This window comes from Pelophylax lessonae (assembly GCF_965119305.1).
Source record: "Pelophylax lessonae genome assembly, chromosome: 2".
NCBI classification, from domain to species: Eukaryota; Metazoa; Chordata; class Amphibia; order Anura; family Ranidae; genus Pelophylax; species Pelophylax lessonae.
This window is the reverse complement of record NC_138769.1, coordinates 659,197,423-659,215,596: the sequence shown is the minus strand read 5'-3', so window position 1 is coordinate 659,215,596 and position 18,174 is coordinate 659,197,423. Positions and strand designations below refer to the sequence as shown.

At 51.7% G+C, this 18,174-nt stretch overlaps 1 protein-coding gene across 1 annotated transcript in view; it reads right to left on the bottom strand.

The window, feature by feature from the left end:
• Positions 1 to 296: 296 nt before the first annotated feature.
• The window catches only part of RCBTB1 (RCC1 and BTB domain containing protein 1), a gene marked incomplete at its 5' end in the record, with an annotated part of 116,555 nt that continues 98,677 nt past the window's right edge, over positions 297 to 18,174 (bottom strand). The window contains one exon of the mRNA XM_082245394.1: positions 297 to 551. Within this exon, the coding sequence (XP_082101520.1) occupies positions 411 to 551 (141 nt within the window). The 3' untranslated portion in view covers positions 297 to 410. The remainder of the gene's footprint in view (positions 552 to 18,174) is intronic.

Here is an 18,174-nt window from a genome sequence, read left to right as displayed (position 1 = left end):
TCTGTAGGCTAAGACCATCAGTGTACATGTTAGGTATATGCAAGTTTAGATAGGTTTGGAATATAAAAAACACTTAAACCAAAAAGGACAAACTACAATTTATAAATGCCACAAAATATTTCAACAAATACCCACATTTTCAGTATGTGGGTCTACCTGAAAGTGCAAGAGGCCTCAGATCCCTGCCAACATGCACAAAACCACATCAGTGGCTAGTGTGCACATTCAACAGGTAATACGGACGTTTAAAACATTTTAAACATGATTTCTTTTTTTATATACAGGGGCAGTTTAAACACATTCACTGAAAGATTTTCTAGTGCATTTTCTTAAATGGGTTAGCAATTCTAGAGGTCCCAGTTGGGTGCATTAATGCCCAATACTTGATATATCCAGTACAAAAGCCGTAGTTAGTTTTTAAACCCACCACTTTTACCAGCCTTTATAACAAAGTCTTTGAGCAATGTGCCATCCATTTGCCAAAATGCCGCTGTTTGTGTCACTCCTGTCAAGTGGTTTACACAAAATTTAAAGCAGAAGTCTTCCAAATCCTGAAAAAAAAAAAAAAGAAGGATGTTAACTGGGAGAAAATGTATCAAGTCATATGGAGATAAAGCGCTCTTTTGCTGGTATTTGACAAAAAAACGAATACAGCTCCTGACATTCTTGACCATTGGGTTATGCTGCCCCCTACAGGAGCAGGACACTAGGCAGAAAAAAAAAAAAAAAAAACTTCTGGCTACACCCATGGGCAGTCCCAGAGGATATACTTCTCCCTGCTATAGTCACTCAGCTTTGTTACAAGCAGTGTCAGGAGAACGATAACTCCACAGAGGAGTGGGTGTTGTGCCTGTCAATGAACATCAGAGAAATGGATTTTATGTTAAGTCAAAAATCCCATTTTCTCTCTCGTTCACTGACAGACACAGCGCTCCTGTTATTTTTGACCATTGGGACGCCCTAAAACAGTATTAAACCTGGGGGGTGGGAAACAGCAAACAATTCCCAAGTTAGCCAACAAGAGCTCAACCAAAAACAACTGAAAAGTCCACCTGAAAAAAAAACCTCAGAGGACCATGTTCTCTAAACAGCATCCTGCAAAAGCTTGCGGCCAAAGGAAGCATCTGCAGATGCCAACACATCCACTTTATAGAACTTTATGAAAGTGCACCAACGACCAGGTGGCCGCCTTGCAAACCCGCGTCACTGATGTCTGATGACAGAAGGCCCAGGAGGCACTGAGCACCCGAGTAGAATGCGCCTTGACAGGGAAAGGAGTAACCTGACCCCTGAGGGATCAGATACACCACGATCCAGGTCTATTCCATCTGGAAACGGTCACAGGGGAAGCGGACAACCCTTTCTGAGGCCCCTCTGTGAGCACAAATAGGGAGTAGCTGGCAGCTACGGAGTCCTTTAGGAAGTCAGACTCACTAATTGCCCAGACCACCACATCCAAGAAATTTCCTTGGGATGTTTTAGCCTGGGACACAGGGAAGGAAACACAAGGTCTTCATTCAAATGAAAATCAGAGACAACATTTGGAAGGAACGATGGACAGGGACGAAGAACCACCTTATCTCTGAACTACCAAGTAAGGTGAACCGGATAACACCACCAATTCAGACACCCTGCGCGCAGAAGTGATAGCCACCAAGAAGGTCACCTTCTGGAACAGCGTATGCAGGGGAATCTCCCAAAGATTATCGAAAGGAGGCTTCTGAAGGACTGAGCACCAAACTGAGGTCCCAAGGCAGGAACTGAGACTGCACTGGAGGGACCAAGTGACCAACTCCCTGAAGAAAAGTATGCACCAGGGAGTGTGTGGCCAAGGGCCATTGAAAGAAGACTGCCAAGGCCGACACCTGACCCTTGATAGTACTCAAGGCCTGTTTCTGCTCAACCCCCCGTTGAAGGAAGGTCAAGATCCAAGTCACCGAGAAAGAGCTAGGATGAACCCCAAGAGACCAACACCATATAATGTACGACTTCCACGTACGAAGGTTAAATCTTCCTAGAAGTACATTTTCTAGCTTTTAACCTCCCTGGCGGTCTGATTATGTCAGAATTTTTGTGCTAAAAGCAGTGCATTGTTTTGCATGGAAATATGTTGTTTTATATTTTAGGCCTGTAATTCTAATGAATAACACACTTAAGTCTGTCTAAACAAGAGTCTAAAAGAAGAAAATGGTGGCACACCACCACGGAATCCAATGAAGAAAAGTTCTTTATTCACATAAGTGGTACAAGGTACAGCAGGGTAGGACAGTAGACTCGTTTCACACGACTGCTATGTGCTTGTTTAGTCCTCCAGCCATCCTCCCGCTGTGTGCTCGGCCGATGCCGGCACCTGTCTTCCGGTTTCCTTCCCTGCGATCGTCGTGACGCAGGGGGTGGAAACGGTGGCAATTTAAAAAATGTAAATACACCAAATGACATGATACAAAGTTGTGATCCTAACGGATTATACTGTTTAATGCCATTTCAACACAGGATTTCACCTGGTGGCTTTTCCAGTGCCCTGCCTGTGCTTTTCCAGTTTTGTGCCTGGAAAATTGAGAACAACCATGGCGTCCAAAAAGTGTTCTTTGCGCAAAAACGCTTTTAGACGAACTGGAACCAGCGACAGCGAAACTGAGTTGCTTGAACTGAGTAGTTCCATCGAATTCATTATTTTCAAACTACTCATTCTGCACCAAAACTAAAGAAAATTTGGGAAGTCCATTAAATGATTCTTCAGAATTTCCAACGGAGCTATGTGCCAAAAAGGCATCTGAATCGTCGCTGTCACTTTTCGAAGCTGATGACGAATTTTCCCACGAATCGCTATCGCTCAGTTCTTCGAATAACTCAGTTTCGCTGGCGCTGTTTTCCAGTTTGTCTAAAATCGCTTTTGCGCAAAAAAAACGCTTTTTGGACGCCATGGTCGTTCTCAATTTTCCAGGCACAAAACTGGAAAAGCACAGGAAGGGCACTGGAAAAGCCACAAAGTGAAATCCTGTGGTGAAATGGCATGATACAGTGTAATCCGCAAGGACCACAACTTTGTATCATGTCATTTGGTGCATTTAAATTTTTGGATTTGCCGCCGGTTCCACCCCCCCTGCGTCGCAACGCTTGCAGGGAAGGGAACCGGAAGACAGGTGCCATCATCAGCCGAGCACACAGCGGGAGGATGGCTAGAGGACGGCGGGGGAATCGCAGAGGAAGGAGTCTGATTCTGGGGTAATCCCGAGTGTGGCTCGGGTTACCGCTTTTGGTACACTATATTAACCCTGAGCAGCCACACTCGGGAATACCGCTAGGGAGGTTAACAGCGTTGGAATCACCAACGCAGACAAACCTCTATCCAACAGCACCTGGCGTTCAACAGCCAAGCTGTCAAGGCCAGCGACTGTAAAGCCGGATGGAAGATTGGTCCTTGGGACAGCAGATCCTCCCTGAGAAGAAGCTTCCACGGAACGTCGGTGACCTGCCACACCAGATCGGTGTACCAAACCCGGCGAGGCCAGTTCGGAGCCACTAAGATCACCGGAATCCCTTTTGCCTTGATCCTGCGTAGGAGTCTTGGCAGAAGCTTTAGAGGGAAGGTGTAAATCAGACGCGTCTGGCATCTGCCAGAGGATCCCGTGACCAAGCCACAAACCTCTGCATCTTTCGGTTGAGCCGAAACACCAACAGATCCACCTCGGGGATGCCCCACCGGAGACACAACTGATAAAACCCCTCCGGATGAAGGGACCCCACCTCTTGGTCCATCACCTGCCAACTGAGTTAATCCGCCTGCCAGTTTTCCACCTTGGGAATGCTTATGGCGGAGAGGGCTGAAACTAACCGTTCTGCCTGCCCTAGATAGCCAGCTACCTCCAGAGCCGCCAAGACACTTCTTGTGCCCCCCCTGGTAATGGACATAAGCCACGGCTGTGGCATTGTCCGATTGAATGCGCACTGGACATGTCGGAAGACGATCCATCCAATGTTCCAGGCACAGTCTGATTGTTTGGAGTTCCAAGACATTGATCGGAAGTCTGGACTCTTCCAGTGTCCAGAGCCCCTGAGCAGAATTTTTGACAAGGACGCCTCCCCAGCCAGACAGGCTGGCATCCATAGTGACCACTGTCCAATACAAGGGGAGGAACTGGATCTGATTGTCCACAGACTGAGTCTTGTCTCATTTGGCCAGAATCTCCCTTTGCAGGGACCTCGTATGGAACCGTGCAAAAGTAACCGCCTCGAAGATAGACAACCATCAGGCCCAGCAACCGCATGCAAGTCCGGAGGGATGACCATCTGCTGTACAGCAGGGGACAAATTGCAGCCTGCAATTTTTGGAGTTTGTCCACAGGAAGAAGCACTGGCTTAGGACGAGTCCAGAGTCAGATCCAGATTGGTTCCGCCTACAAAGCTGGACTGAGCAGACTTCTGAAAATTCACAAACCAGCCGAACTCCCCCAGGGTTCGTATGGTGATTTCCAGGTTTTCCATCAGAGAAGTAGGAAACTCCGCTTGCAGAAGGAGGTGGTCCAAGTAGCCCAGCACCACAATCCCCTGTTGGAGTAACAATGCTAGCACCAGGGCCAACACTTGTGAAGACCTGGGGAGCAGAGGCGATACCAAAGGGTAATGCCAGAAAACTAATAATGCTCCTCTCCTACGGCAAAGCTGAGGAAGCGCTGGTGACGGACATATTGGAATGTGAAGGTAAGCATTCTCGATGTCAATAGAAGAAAGAAAATCCCCCTGATGCAGTGAGGCCACCACCATGCGAACGGACTCCATTCTGAACGTTTGCACCCGCACAAAGCAGTTCAGCGCCTTAAGGTCCAGGATTGAACGCACCTTGCCTTCCTTGCTGGGAACTGTAAACAAGTTTGAGTAAAAACCCTGAAAATGTTCCAAAGTCGGAACCGGGACAATCACCCCTTGAACAGACCCTGCAAGCAGTCCGGGGAAAGGCGCAGGTTGGAAGGAAAGAACCTTGCCGGGGGACAAGAGCGAAACTCGATCTTGTAGCTGGACCGAATGACTTTGTGGACCCACTTGACTTTGTGGACCCACTTGTCTAATACCAGGAAAGTCCACAGGTCCGGAAACTAGCAAAGACGTCCCCCCACCCCCAATACTGATGAGGGCGCACCTTCATGCTGAAGGAGCCTTGTCCGCAGTTCTGGAGAAGCCCACACTCAGCTTCCCAGATCAGGTTAGTTTGGATCCTCCAGAGGAGGCCCTGAAAGGCGTCAAGCCCTTGTCAGTCGACCCTGAGGAACAAAAAAAAAAAAAAAAGAAACTTCTGACCTGAGAAGGAGGGCCCAGTCTACGACGAGGGTCCTTGCCCTTAGTAGCCTGGGGAAGAAAGGTACTCTTTTCCCCCCTGTGAGAGCTTTAAATTATGTCATCCAGGGTAGCTCCAAACAGGCGATCTCCTTGAAAGGGGAGATCAGGCAAGGCCTTTTTTAGAAGTCTGGACCACAGACCAGCATTTGAGCCAAAAGACACACCGAAGGACCACTGCCAAAACAGAGCCAGGCCACTAGGGGAGCCGCATCCAAAGAGGCATCACAGATAAAACTGAAGCCTCTGGACCAGCTGGTCCGCCAGCTCAGCAAAGACAGGGGGGGTAGCTGTTCTCCCTCCTGGTCACGGCATAAAAGTGTACATATTGCAGGCCACTGCCTCTGCCGTCCTGTCAGCCGGATCCTTAAAGGCCGGGGACTCTTCAACCGGAATCATGGTTGCCTTGTTTAATCCGGAAACCAGAGGGTCCACCACCGATAGAACAGTCCACTTCTTAATGAGGAACTCCTCACAGGGGTATCGCCTAGCAAATCACTTAAGGACCCCAAGGCGACGCTTTGGTTGTCTCTACTCTTTAGCGACAATTCTGTCAAAATAGGCAGGGAAAGGAAAAACCTTTGCCGTTCTAGATAGCTTGTGAGTGTCAAAGGGAACCTGCACCTCCGTTCCAGCTGCATACTCCATCTTTAAGCTCTCACGCACAGATACAACCAGCGCTTCCACCAGCGCCTTTTTGTGCGTGGTTGCAGATGCGGAGCACTCATCCTCACTATCTAAGGATTCCGGGCGCCTGGTCACAGACCCAACAGGGTGACCAACATCCACGGCGGCCAAACCAGATTCAGGATCTGATGAGACAGATGGGGCGGGGGGCACTTTTTGCTAGCCCAGTTGGCCGAAAGCCACCACCACCTGGTACACAAAGGACTCCAGGACTGCTGTCAGTGCATCGATGGATGGTTGGGACAGATCCAGGAGTCAGCACCAGGGGATGAGGAGGGGCTCCCACTGCCAAAATCGCCGCCAACAGGGCTCCACAGTCATGGCCGCCGTTATTGTCAATGGTAAACCACCGCAAAATGGCCGCCTTGCATTAAGCACACATGGCTACAGCAAAATGGCAGTACCACGAGGCTCCCAGGGACCCAGGAGGGACCCCTAGGCCTCAAGGACAGGCTCAAACAGAAGACCCTACCAGGTACAAGCCGCCGATCGTCCGGTCACCGGCAGCACACCCCCCTGGCCCCCATCACCAGCATAGTACTCTGCCCTCACCCCAGGGGGTGGAGCAGACCACCCCCATAGCCCCAACATAAGTAAAGGGGGGTGTGGAACAGGGGACAGATAAAAGGGGGTGCCAGAGAGAGAGAGAACATCCCCCACCCTGGGACTGCCCATAGGCAGAGCCAGATTCCTTTTTTTTGCCTAGTGTCCTACTCCTGTAGGGGGCAGTATAAACCAATTGTTATGAAGATCAGGAGCTGTGTCCATCAATGAACGAAATGAACGATTGATAGACATTTTTGTACTTACCGTAAAATCCATTTCTCTGAGCTCGATGGACACAGCACAGCGCTCCAGAAATCATAACTACTGTGTTATATTGCCTCCTCCAGAAGTAGGACTAGGCAGGCCAAAAAACACCTGGCTACGCCCATGGGCCTTCCTCAGCTCAGTATACAACCAGGCCCCCCTATGCTCTAGGTAATCAGTTTAGTAGCAGTATTAAAAGTATCAGAACTCCATAAAGGGTGGGTGTTGTGTCCGTTGAACTCAGAGAAATGGATTTTACTGTACGTTCGACAGACACAGCACTCCATAAATCATAACTAGTAGAACGTCCAAAAGCAGTGCCAAAAGGAAAATTATGGGTGCGGAAAATAACCTAAGGCTAAAAATATGGAGCCCTTAACCAGGACACAGAAGCCTTAACTGGCTCACAGGAGCCCCGTCTGAAAAATAAAAGTTTAAGAAGGGCTGTTCCCTCTTGAGGGGTGTTTTTCTTTAAAACAGCAGTCTGTAAAACCTTTGCGGCCAAAAGAAGCATCCGCAGATGGCAAAATATATACCTTCTAGAATTTTGTGAAGGTATGCACCAACGACCAAGTGGCCGCCTTGCAAACTTGCAATATTGAGGTCCGATGACGGAAGGTCCAAGAAGCACTAAGTGCCCGAGTAGAATGCGCCTTGACAGGGAAAGGAGGAACCTGACCTTTAATGTTATAGGTCTGAGGCGCTGTCTGTCTGATCCATCTGAAGATGGTAGCCGAAGAAGCGGCCAACACCTTTTCTTGGTCCATCCGTAACCACAAATAGCAAGTCTGACCTCCGAAAGGACTCTGTAGCTGCCAGATACACCCAAATCGGACGAACAACATCCAAGATATGCAAAGCAAATTCCATGGGATGAGCAGGAATGATGGACAGGGACGAATAACCACTTCCATCTCTATGGACCACTAAATGGGCACTGCAACAAGATAATGCCCGCAATTCTGATACCCTGTGGGCTGAGGCAATAGCCACCAAAAATGTCCCCTTCTGGGATAACATAGGCAAGGGAATCTCCTGAATATTCTCCAGAGGTGGTTTCTGGATAACCAAAAATACTAAATTTAAATCCCATGGCGGCAAAAGAGACTGTACAGGTGGAGCCACATGTCGAACCCCCTGAATGAAGGTACAAACTAAAGAGGGCGCAGCTAGGGGGTTTGAGACACCAGGGCTGAGGCAAATACTGGCCGCAATGTAAGACCAGCCATAGTAAACATGTTGCGTGCCACAGCCTCCGCGTTCCTGTCAGCCGGGTCCTTAAGGGCAGGGATTCCTCTACTGCGATCATGGTAGCTTTATTCAACCTGTAAACAGGAGGGTCCACTTTTTTAAAAGTAACTCCTCAAAAGGGTTGCCTACAGCAAAACATTTGGGGACCAGAAAAGGGTAATTTTGGTTGTTGCCATTCCTTACAGAAAAAACTGTCAAAATAAGACACAAAAGGAAACCCCTTTGGAGTGCGAGGTGACTTATGCGTATCAAATGACACAGCCACGGCCTCCATTTTAAGTCTCACGCACTGTAGTGATAAGTGCGTCTACCAGCGTTTCATTCGCTGCTGCGACCATGGAGGAATCATCCTCATTATCGAATGGATCTGGGGTGTGATATTAAACCCCCCTGGACAGGCTGCGCCCACGGCGGCATCAGGCTCAGAATTTAGATGAGACTCAGGGAAAGGCGGGGGACACTTCTTCCTGGGCCTTTGCCCACACGCCACTTCCACCTCGGTCACTAAGGACTGCAGGACCACCGTCAGTGCAACCATGGGAAGCTGGGGTTTCCGAGGGACCTGCCATCTCCATGAGGGGGTCAGTGGGAGAGATGTGACCCTAAGGCTCCATAATTAAAAGAAGACCTTGCAGTACAAAACAATCTTTTGGCATCATTAAAGGATCCCCCCCCAAGGCTCAGGGTACCTATCAGTAGAGAGAAAGAGATAACAGGGACCCCCCAGGACTAACCTTGCCGATCGAAGGAGTGCCCAGAATTCGGACCCAGCATCACCATGAACGCCATCCCTGTTCATATGTCCAGGGCACAGGAAGAGGAAACTGAGAAAAAAGAAGGAAAAGCTTCGGTCATCTCCAGCTGCTCCCGGACTAAGGGAAAACGGCCCCCGTGACATCGGGCAACACAAACATGGCCGCCAACTGGTGACCCGTCAAACTAAGGGAAAATGGCCATCATCAGCTACAGCATGCTGCAAAGATCTTCCCCGTGCCCTCTGCAAGGGGACCTCCTCTTGAAGGTAGGACACGCATTAGGGGAGACTCCGATGCGCATTCTGCACCAGTCTCTGCACTGAGACCCCCCCCCCCCTCCTGCACCATACCCACACTGCAAACAGTGGGGCATGCACCTAGGGGTCTCCTATACTGGGATCTCTCCAGACTACCAGGGCAGGACACACTATCCCAGGACCCTTACATAGGGGATAGCGGGGGGGAACCCAGGTGTCTTAGCTGCATCCTCTGCCCTGGCCCCCCCCCAAAGACTCTAGGTCCAGACAGGGGGGGCGGGAGTGGTAGAAGCCCAGCTCACTGAGGGATTTTTTAGGATTGGAGGAGGGACAGACAGAATCCTTGGCACCTAAGTAGGGGAGCTGTCAGCCAAAGGACCGCTGTGACGCAGACTCAAGCACGGTCGTATGCGACCCTGCGAGACGTTTAACTCGTGGGCCAGCCTCTGTCCATGAGACTATGTTGTGGCCGACCTAGCGTGTAGCTGCAATCTTCACGCACTCGCTGGCTGAGCTGGGGGGACCAATGGATCTAGATTATTCAGCCCATCGCCCAGCCCGGCAGTTGATTGCAGATCTCCAGAGAAAAAAAAAAAAACGGAATTTTTGTAAAATCTTACCTGTAAAATTCCTTTCCCCGAGTCCTCCGACAGTCGCCGCCTCTCCATATTCGTCACAATGGGGTAATTGACCTTTGCTCCATAGGAGTAGCTAGGCAACAGAATATGTCAATATTAAAGCTTTTAGCATATCCCACCCCCAGGGGGTGGTCCCCTCAGTCAATACCCTCCTGCTTCCTGTATCCATACCTCAGTTTCAGTAGAATAGCAGTACATAAACCCCAAAAGAGGGGCGGGGGCGGCGACTGTCGGAGGACTCAGAGAAAGGAATTTTACAGGTAAGATTTTACATAAATTCTGTTTTCTCTTACGTCCTCCGACAGTCGCCGCCTCTCCATATTCGTCACAATGGGGACGTCCCAAAGCAGTGTATGCATGAGGGGTGGGAAAACGCAGCCGCGCCTAAGGCAACGCCGGACCCATATCAGAGAAAGTAACCTTACCAAAGGAAGGAAACCAGCTAGGCAGCATGAAAAAAACTTTGCTCAACAGGAGCAACAACCCAGGAAGAACAAATAACCCAGGGATAAAAACATCCCAAACAGCCAAGGGCCCAAAAACAAGGGACCCTAAGGTACTGCCGCACTAAGAACCTTGCGGCCAAAGGAAGCATCTGCCGATGCCTGAACATCCACTTTGTAGAACTTTGAGAAGGTGTGAACGGACGACCAAGTCGCCGCCTTACACACCTGGGCCACAGAAGCCCGATGATGACAGGCCCAAGACGTACTCCGAGATCTGGTAGGGTGCGCCTTCACAGGCATAGGGGGAACTTTTCCCTTCAAAGCATATGCCTGCTCAATGGTCTGTCTGATCCATTTGGCGATGGTAGAAGCCGACGCCGCCATGCCCTTCCGAGGTCCCTCAGGAAGGACAAAGAGAATCCGTCTTGCGAAAGGATTTTGTCGATGACAGGTAAACCCTGATCGCCCGAACAACATCCAAGGAATGTAATGCCACCTCCTTCGGATGCTTAGGCTCTGCGCAAAGTGAAGGCAAGACAATGTCCTCATTGAGGTGAAATTCCGAGATCCTTTTAGGAAGAAAAGAAGGATTAGGTCGTAAGACCACCTTATCTAAGTGAAGCACCAGATACGGAGACCTGCAGGACAAAGCCGCCAGCTTCGACACTCTGCGAGCCGAAGTGATCGCCACCAAAAAGGCGACCTTCTTAGACAACAGAGGCAGTGAGATCTCCCTGATCTTCTCAAAGGGAGCATGTTGTAACACGGACAGAACAAGGTTCAAGTCCCATGGAGGCAAAGGCTCCCTCCGAGGAGGGACCAGGTGTCGCACCCCTTGGACAAAGGTGCCAACCAGAGAATTAGACGCCACAGGGCGTTGAAAGAGAACAGCCAGCGCAGAAATCTGACCCTTAATCGTGGCCAACGCCAAACGCTGGTCCACACCCGTTTGAAGGAAAGACAACACCCGAGACACCGAGTATGAGCGGGGGGAAAACCCCCTGGACACCAGGCAAAATAGGCCTTCCAAGTACGGTAGTAAATCTTCCCCGAAGAGGCCTTTCTAGCATTGATCAAAGTATGAATGACCTCCGGGGAGAGACCCCTATCCTTCAGGACCTCGGTTTCAACAGCCAGGCCGTCAAAGCCAGCGACTGTAAAGCAGGATGGAATATCGGTCCTTGAGACAGAAGATCTTCTCGAAGAGGCAGACGCCAAGGAGCGTCGACCGCCAGATTCACGAGGTCCGCGTACCAAGACCTGCGGGGCCAGTCTGGCGCCACCAGAATCACCGTGAGCAGTTCCGAGGACAACCTGCGAAGAAACCGGGATAACAACTGAATCGGTGGGAACGCATACATCAGTCGATACTGATGCCACGGAGCCACTAACGCGTCTGCCCGAGGATCGCGCGTCCTTGCCACGAACCTTTCCACCTTGTTGTTCAGACGAGACGCGAACAGGTCCACATCTGGGAGACCCCACTTCGCGCACAACATCTGGAAGACATCCGGGTGGAGCGACCATTCCCCCTGGTCCAGAGACTGGCGACTCAGATAGTCCGCTTGCCAGTTCTCCACCCCCGGAATGTGAACCGCCGTGATCGCCGGGACGTGCGTCTCGGCCCAAAACAGAATGTCGGCTACTTCCTGAGCCGCTCGGGCACTCCTGGTGCCCCCTTGGTGGTTGATGTAGGCCACCGCTGTGGCATTGTCCGTCTGCACCCGAACCGGACGGCCCTGAAGCCTGTCCGTCCAACGTCGAAGGCAGAGATTTATCGCCCGCAATTCCAGAATGTTGATCGGAAGGGAGGATTCCCCCTCCGACCAAGTACCCTGGGCGGACAGAACGCCCAGAACACCACCCCAGCCCGACAGGCTGGCATCCGTGGTGATCACCGTCCATGCAAGCGGACGAAAAGACTTGCCCCCCCGACACCGCCGGGAACTGTAGCCACCACAGAAGATCCCTTCTGGTGCGAGGACTCAACGAGATCTGAAGATCCAGAGATTGTGGTCGCCCGTCCCACCTGGACAGGATCTCCGCCTGGAGACCCCTCGTGTGGAACTGGGCAAAGGGAATCGCCTCGAAAGCCGAGACACCGCATGCCCGTCTGGAGGGATGAGCATGGAACGTCCCGAAGGGACCTGACTTCGTCCTGAAGTGTCCTGAGCTTGTCCTCCGGTAGGAAGACCTTCGCCTGGACAGAGTCCAGGATCATTCCCAGATTCCCTGGGCTCTCAATAGGGCCAGAACCGGTGCAAGCACCTTGGTGAACACCCGCGGAGCCGGAGACCTAAGGGTAATGCCACGAACTGGTAATGATCCTCCGCAATGGCGAATCGAAGGTACCTCTGGTGACCCTCGAAAATGGGGATGTGAAGGTACGCATCCTTCAAGTCGATGGATGCCATGAATTCTCCCGGAACTAGAGCAGCCACCACCGAGCGCAGGGATTCCATGCGGAACTTGCGAGCCCGCACAAAGCGGTTCAGAGCTTTAAAGTACAGAATCGGACGCACCTTGCCCTCCTTTCTGGGCACAGTGAACAGATTTGAATAAAACCCCCGAAACCTGTCCCGATGAGGCACCGGAACCACCACTCCCCTGAGCCCGCAGGTCCCGCACCGCCAGGTGCAGATCCCGCAAACGCTCCGGAGACAGCTGAAGATTTGAGGGAAAAAATCTGCCCACCGGCCGAGAGAGAAACTCGATCTTGTATCCAGATCGAACGATTTCCTGAACCCACCTGTCCTGAACGCGGGCCAGCCAGGGTTGAAGAAAACCGAGCAAACGTCCCCCCACCCCAGAGCTGGGTGAGGGCGTCCCTTCAGGCCGCGTTGTTATGGGCAGCGGACCCGGACTGGCCGGACTTCTGCTTACCTGCCCACGGTTTCTTTTGGGAGCCTTGACCCTTGAAGGGCTTGCCCTTATAGTGCGACCGAAAGGCACGAAAAGACCCCTGAGAGGGCCAAAATGAAGCATGCTTCATACCTTGAGCGCCCTTAGCCTTGTGGGATTGGGGCAAGAGCGTGCCCTTACCCCCAGAGATCCCCTTAATCAGCGTATCCAGTGAGTCGCCAAAAAGGCGAGATCCCGTATAGGGCAAATTAGCCAAAGTCTTGCGAGAAGATTGGTCCACAGACCAACATTTCAGCCAAATCAAACGGCGTGTCAACACCGCCACGCTGTGCACACGTGCAGCCAAAGGAATTACATCTAATTCCGCATCACACAAATACATGACACCCTGATGAATCTGATCCACCATAGCCAATGTTGTCGGCGGGGCAGAATCAGCCACCAGGACGCGCCTGAGTACCTGTGTCCAATCCGCGACAGCCTGAGCTGCCATAAGGGAAGCAAAAATAGCTTTCAGCATGGAACCTGTAACCGAGTAAGTATGGCGGGCAAGAGACTCCAGTCTCCTGTCCGTAGGTTTCGGAACACCGGGGTATCCTCTGCCGGAATCGCAGTGGATTTATTCAAAACCGCCACCACGTGATCCACCGGAGGTGGTACACACCAGCGTTCATCAGTGGCGGGCGTGAAAGGATAACGCAGCTTGAACCTACTTGGCACAGCAAAAGGCCTTTTAAGATTGCGCCATTGTTCACTAACAGCGTGCTGAAAATCCTCAGTGCAAGGAAAAACCTGCGATGTTTTGCGTCTCCGCTGTGTCCCATAAGAAGCCAGAACGGCAGGCGGACACAGTTCATCCTGTAAATGCAACGTTTGTTTGATAGAAGCAACCGATTCATCCATGATTGCAAGCTCTTCAGACGAGCCAGGGGGGGAATCATCAACCCCCTCAACCTCTGCCTCCCCTTCCGACCCTGCAAAGTCCAGGGACGAACGGGACCCCGATAAGGGGACCCCAGCCATAGCAGCCCCATCACCATCGCCCTCTGAATCAGAGGAGATTGAAACTCTGAGGAGATTGAGCAGCCACAAGCATCTGTACCTGAGCAGCCAGGTTAGTCACAACTGTGGCCAAATCGCCCCCCTCAGGGGAAACAGCAGCAGCCCCTTGGCCTCCCAGTAAAGTGGGAGGAAATTTGCTTTCCTGAGAATCCATGCCCCCAGAAGTGTGCAGGAGAAAAAAAGGGTAACTGCCCCTTTAAAAGCGCGGCGGGCGCAGCCCACCGCTCACACACACCAGCACAAGCCGACCCTCCACAGGGAAAATTACAAACTCAGGCAGGGAATACAGGACTAAAGAGGATAAAAACCTGGAGAGATCACTGCTGCTGCTGTATCGATCAGTGTGCCCAGGGAAAAGGAAGTGATGCAACAGAAGCCGCTCCTATAAAGCCTATAGAAGGCTACAAAAAAATGGCCGATCGCTGCCAAAATGGCGGCGCTTGGCGCCAAAAACGCCGCTCCCAGCATACAGAAGAAGCCCTCATATGCCTGCAGCTATTAATAAAATGGCGGACCGCAGCAGCGGCCGCCACATGTTGCACAAAACATGCACCACAGCATGCCCTACAACATACAGCATGTCACACAAAAAATGGATTTTTGTAAGATCTTACCGTAAAATCCTTTTCTCTTAAGCTCATTGACAGACGTAGTCTTCTTGATTCTCAAGAGCTGGGTTATGTTGTCTCCGCAGGAGTAGGACTAGGCAGAAAGAAAACGTTCTGGCTCCACCTTAGGGGCAGTCCCTGAGGGTATATCCTCCCTCTCTCTGCTACAGGGAATCAGTTCTGTTCTAAAGCAGTAACAGAGAATTTAACCCAACCCAACTCAATGATAGAGGGGTGGGTACTACGTCTGTCAATGAGCTTAAGAGAAAAGGATTTTACGGTAAGATCTTACAAAAACGGAATTTTTGTAAAATCTTACCTGTAAAATTCCTTTCTCTGAGTCCTCCGACAGTCGCCGCCTCTTCATATTCGTCACATATGGGGTATTAGACTTTGCTCCGAAGGAGTAGCTAGGCAACAGAATATGTTAACAATAAAGCTTTAACATATCCCACCCTCAAGGGGTGGTCCCCTCAGTCAATACCCTCCTACTTCCTGCAACCATATCTCAGTTTTAGTGGAATAGCAGTAGAGTATACATTCAAACCCCAAAAGAGGGGCGGGGGCGGCGACTGTCGGAGGACTCAGAGAAAGGAATTTTACAGGTAAGATTTTACAAAAATTCCGTTTTCTCTTACGTCCTCCGACAGTCGCCGCCTCTTCATATTCGTCACATATGGGGACGTCCCAAAGCAGTGCAAACATGAGGGGTGGGAAACGCATCCGCGCCGAAAGGCAACGCAGTCTCCACATCAAAGAAAGGAACCTTACCAAAGGAAGGAAACCAGCTGGGCAACAGCAAAAACAAGTGCTCAACAGGAGCAACAACCCAGGAAAAGACAAAAAAACCAGGGGATACAAAAAACTATCCCAACAGCCAGGAGTCCCCAACAAGGGACCCTATGGAACAGCCGCACTAAGAACCTTGCGGCCAAAGGAAGCATCCGCCGATGCCTGAACATCTACTTTGTAGAATTTTGTGAAAGTGTGTACGGTCGACCAAGTCGCCGCCTTACACACCTGGGCTACAGAAGCCCCATGACGGCAGGCCCAAGACGTACTCAGTGATCTAGTAGAGTGCGCCTTCACAGGCACAGGGGGAACCTTCCCCAGCAAGGCATAGGCCTGTTCAATGGTCTGCCTGATCCATTTGGCAATGGTAGAGGCGGAAGCCGCCATGCCCTTCCGAGGACCCTCTGGAAGAACAAACAAGGAGTCAGTCTTACGAAAAGACTCAGTCGATTTAAGGTAAACCCTTATCGCCCGAACAACATCCAGAGAGTGCAATCTCACCTCCTTCGGATGTTTAGGCTTCGTGCACAACGAAGGCAAAACAATATCCTCGTTAAGATGGAATTCCGAAACTCGTTTCGGTAGAAAAGAAGGATTAGGTCGCAAGACCACCTTATCCAAATGAACAACCAGGTACGGAGACTTGCAGGACAAAGCCGCCAGTTCCGACACTCTGCGAGCCGAAGTGATCGCCACCAAAAAGGCGACCTTTTTGGACAACATAGACAACGAGATCTCCCTGATCTGTTCAAAAGGAGCACGTTGTAACACAGATAGAACGAGATTCAAGTCCCAAGGGGGCAAAGGATCCCTCCTAGGAGGAACCAGATGCCGCACACCCTGAATAAAAGTGCCAACCAAGGAGTTGGAAGCCACGGGACGTTGAAACAGAACGGCCAGCGCCGACACCTGACCCTTAATCGTAGCCAGCGCCAAATGCTGATCGACACCCGTCTGAAGGAAAGACAGCACACGGGAAACCGAGTACGTGCGGGGTGAAAACCCCCTGGACTCACACCAGGCAAAATAGGCCTTCCAAGTACGGTAATAAACCTTCCCCGAGGAAGACTTCCTCGCGTTGATCAAAGTATGAACGACCTCTGGAGAGAGACCCTTCTCCTTCAGGACCTCGGTCTCAACAGCCAGGCCGTCAAAGCCAGCCACTGTAAAGCAGGATGGTAAATCGGTCCTTGAGACAGTAGATCGTCTCGAAGAGGCAGACGCCAAGGAGCGTCGACCGCCAGATTCACGAGGTCTGCGTACCAGGACCGGCGAGGCCAGTCCGGTGCCACAAGAATCACCGTGCTGCGTTCCGAGTGCAACCTGCGAAGGAACCTGGACAGCAACTGAATCGGTGGAAACGCGTACATCAGCCTGTACTGATGCCACGGGGCCACTAACGCGTCCGACGCGTCTGCCCGAGGGTCGCGCGTCCTTGCCACGAACCTCTTCACCTTGTAGTTGAGGCGAGACGCGAACAGGTCCACATCTGGAAGACCCCACTTCGCGCACAACATCTGGAAGACAGCCGGGTGGAGAGACCATTCCCCCTGATCCAGGGTCTGGCGACTCAGATAGTCCGCCTGCCAGTTCTCCACTCCCGGAATGTGAACCGCCGTTATCGCCGGGACATGAGTCTCGGCCCAAGACAGAATGTCGGCCACTTCTCGAGCCGCTCGGGCACTCCTGGTGCCCCCTTGGTGGTTGATGTAGGCCACCGCCGTGGCATTGTCCGTCTGCACCCGAACCGGGCAGCCCTGCAGCCGGTCCGTCCAGCGATGAAGACAGAGCCTTATCGCACGCAATTCCAGAATGTTGATCGGAAGGGAAGACTCCCCCTCCGACCAGGTCCCCTGGGCGGACAGAACGCCCAGAACACCACCCCAGCCCGACAGGCTGGCGTCCGTGGTGATTATCGTCCACGAGATCGGACGAAACGACTTGCCCCCGGACACCAACGGGGACTGGAGCCACCACAGAAGGTTTTCCCTGGTGCGATGACTCAACGAGATCTGAAGATCCAGAGATTGAGGTCGCCCGTCCCACCTGGACAGGATCTCCGCTTGGAGACCCCGCGTGTGAAACTGCGCGAAAGGAATCGCCTCGAAGGCCGAGACCATCAATCCCAGACATCTCATACCCGTCCGCAGAGACGAGTGTGGAACGTCCCTGAGGGACCTGACTTCCTCCTGAAGAGTCCCGAGTTTGTCTTCCGGCAGGAAGACCTTCGCCTGCACCGAGTCCAGTATCATTCCCAGATAGGGGAGACGAACCGACGGACTCAGTGTCGACTTCGGAACATTTATCGTCCAACCGAACTCCTGCAGAGTTTGCATTGTGACAGACAGGTCCTTCTACAGACCCTGTCTGGTCGCAGACCGAACCAGAATGTCGTCCAGATACCCCAGGACAGAAATGCCCTGGGCTCTCAATAATGCCAGAACCGGTGCAAGCACCTTGGTGAAGACCCGCGGAGCCGAGGCGAGCCCAAAGGGCAACGCCACAAACTGGTAGTGATCCTCCGCAATGGCAAATCGAAGGTACCTCTGATGACCCTCGAATATGGGGATGTGAAGGTACGCATCCTTCAAATCGATGGAGGCCATGAATTCCCCCGGAACCAGGGCAGCCACCACCGAGCGCAGGGATTCCATGCGGAACTTGCGAACCCGCAC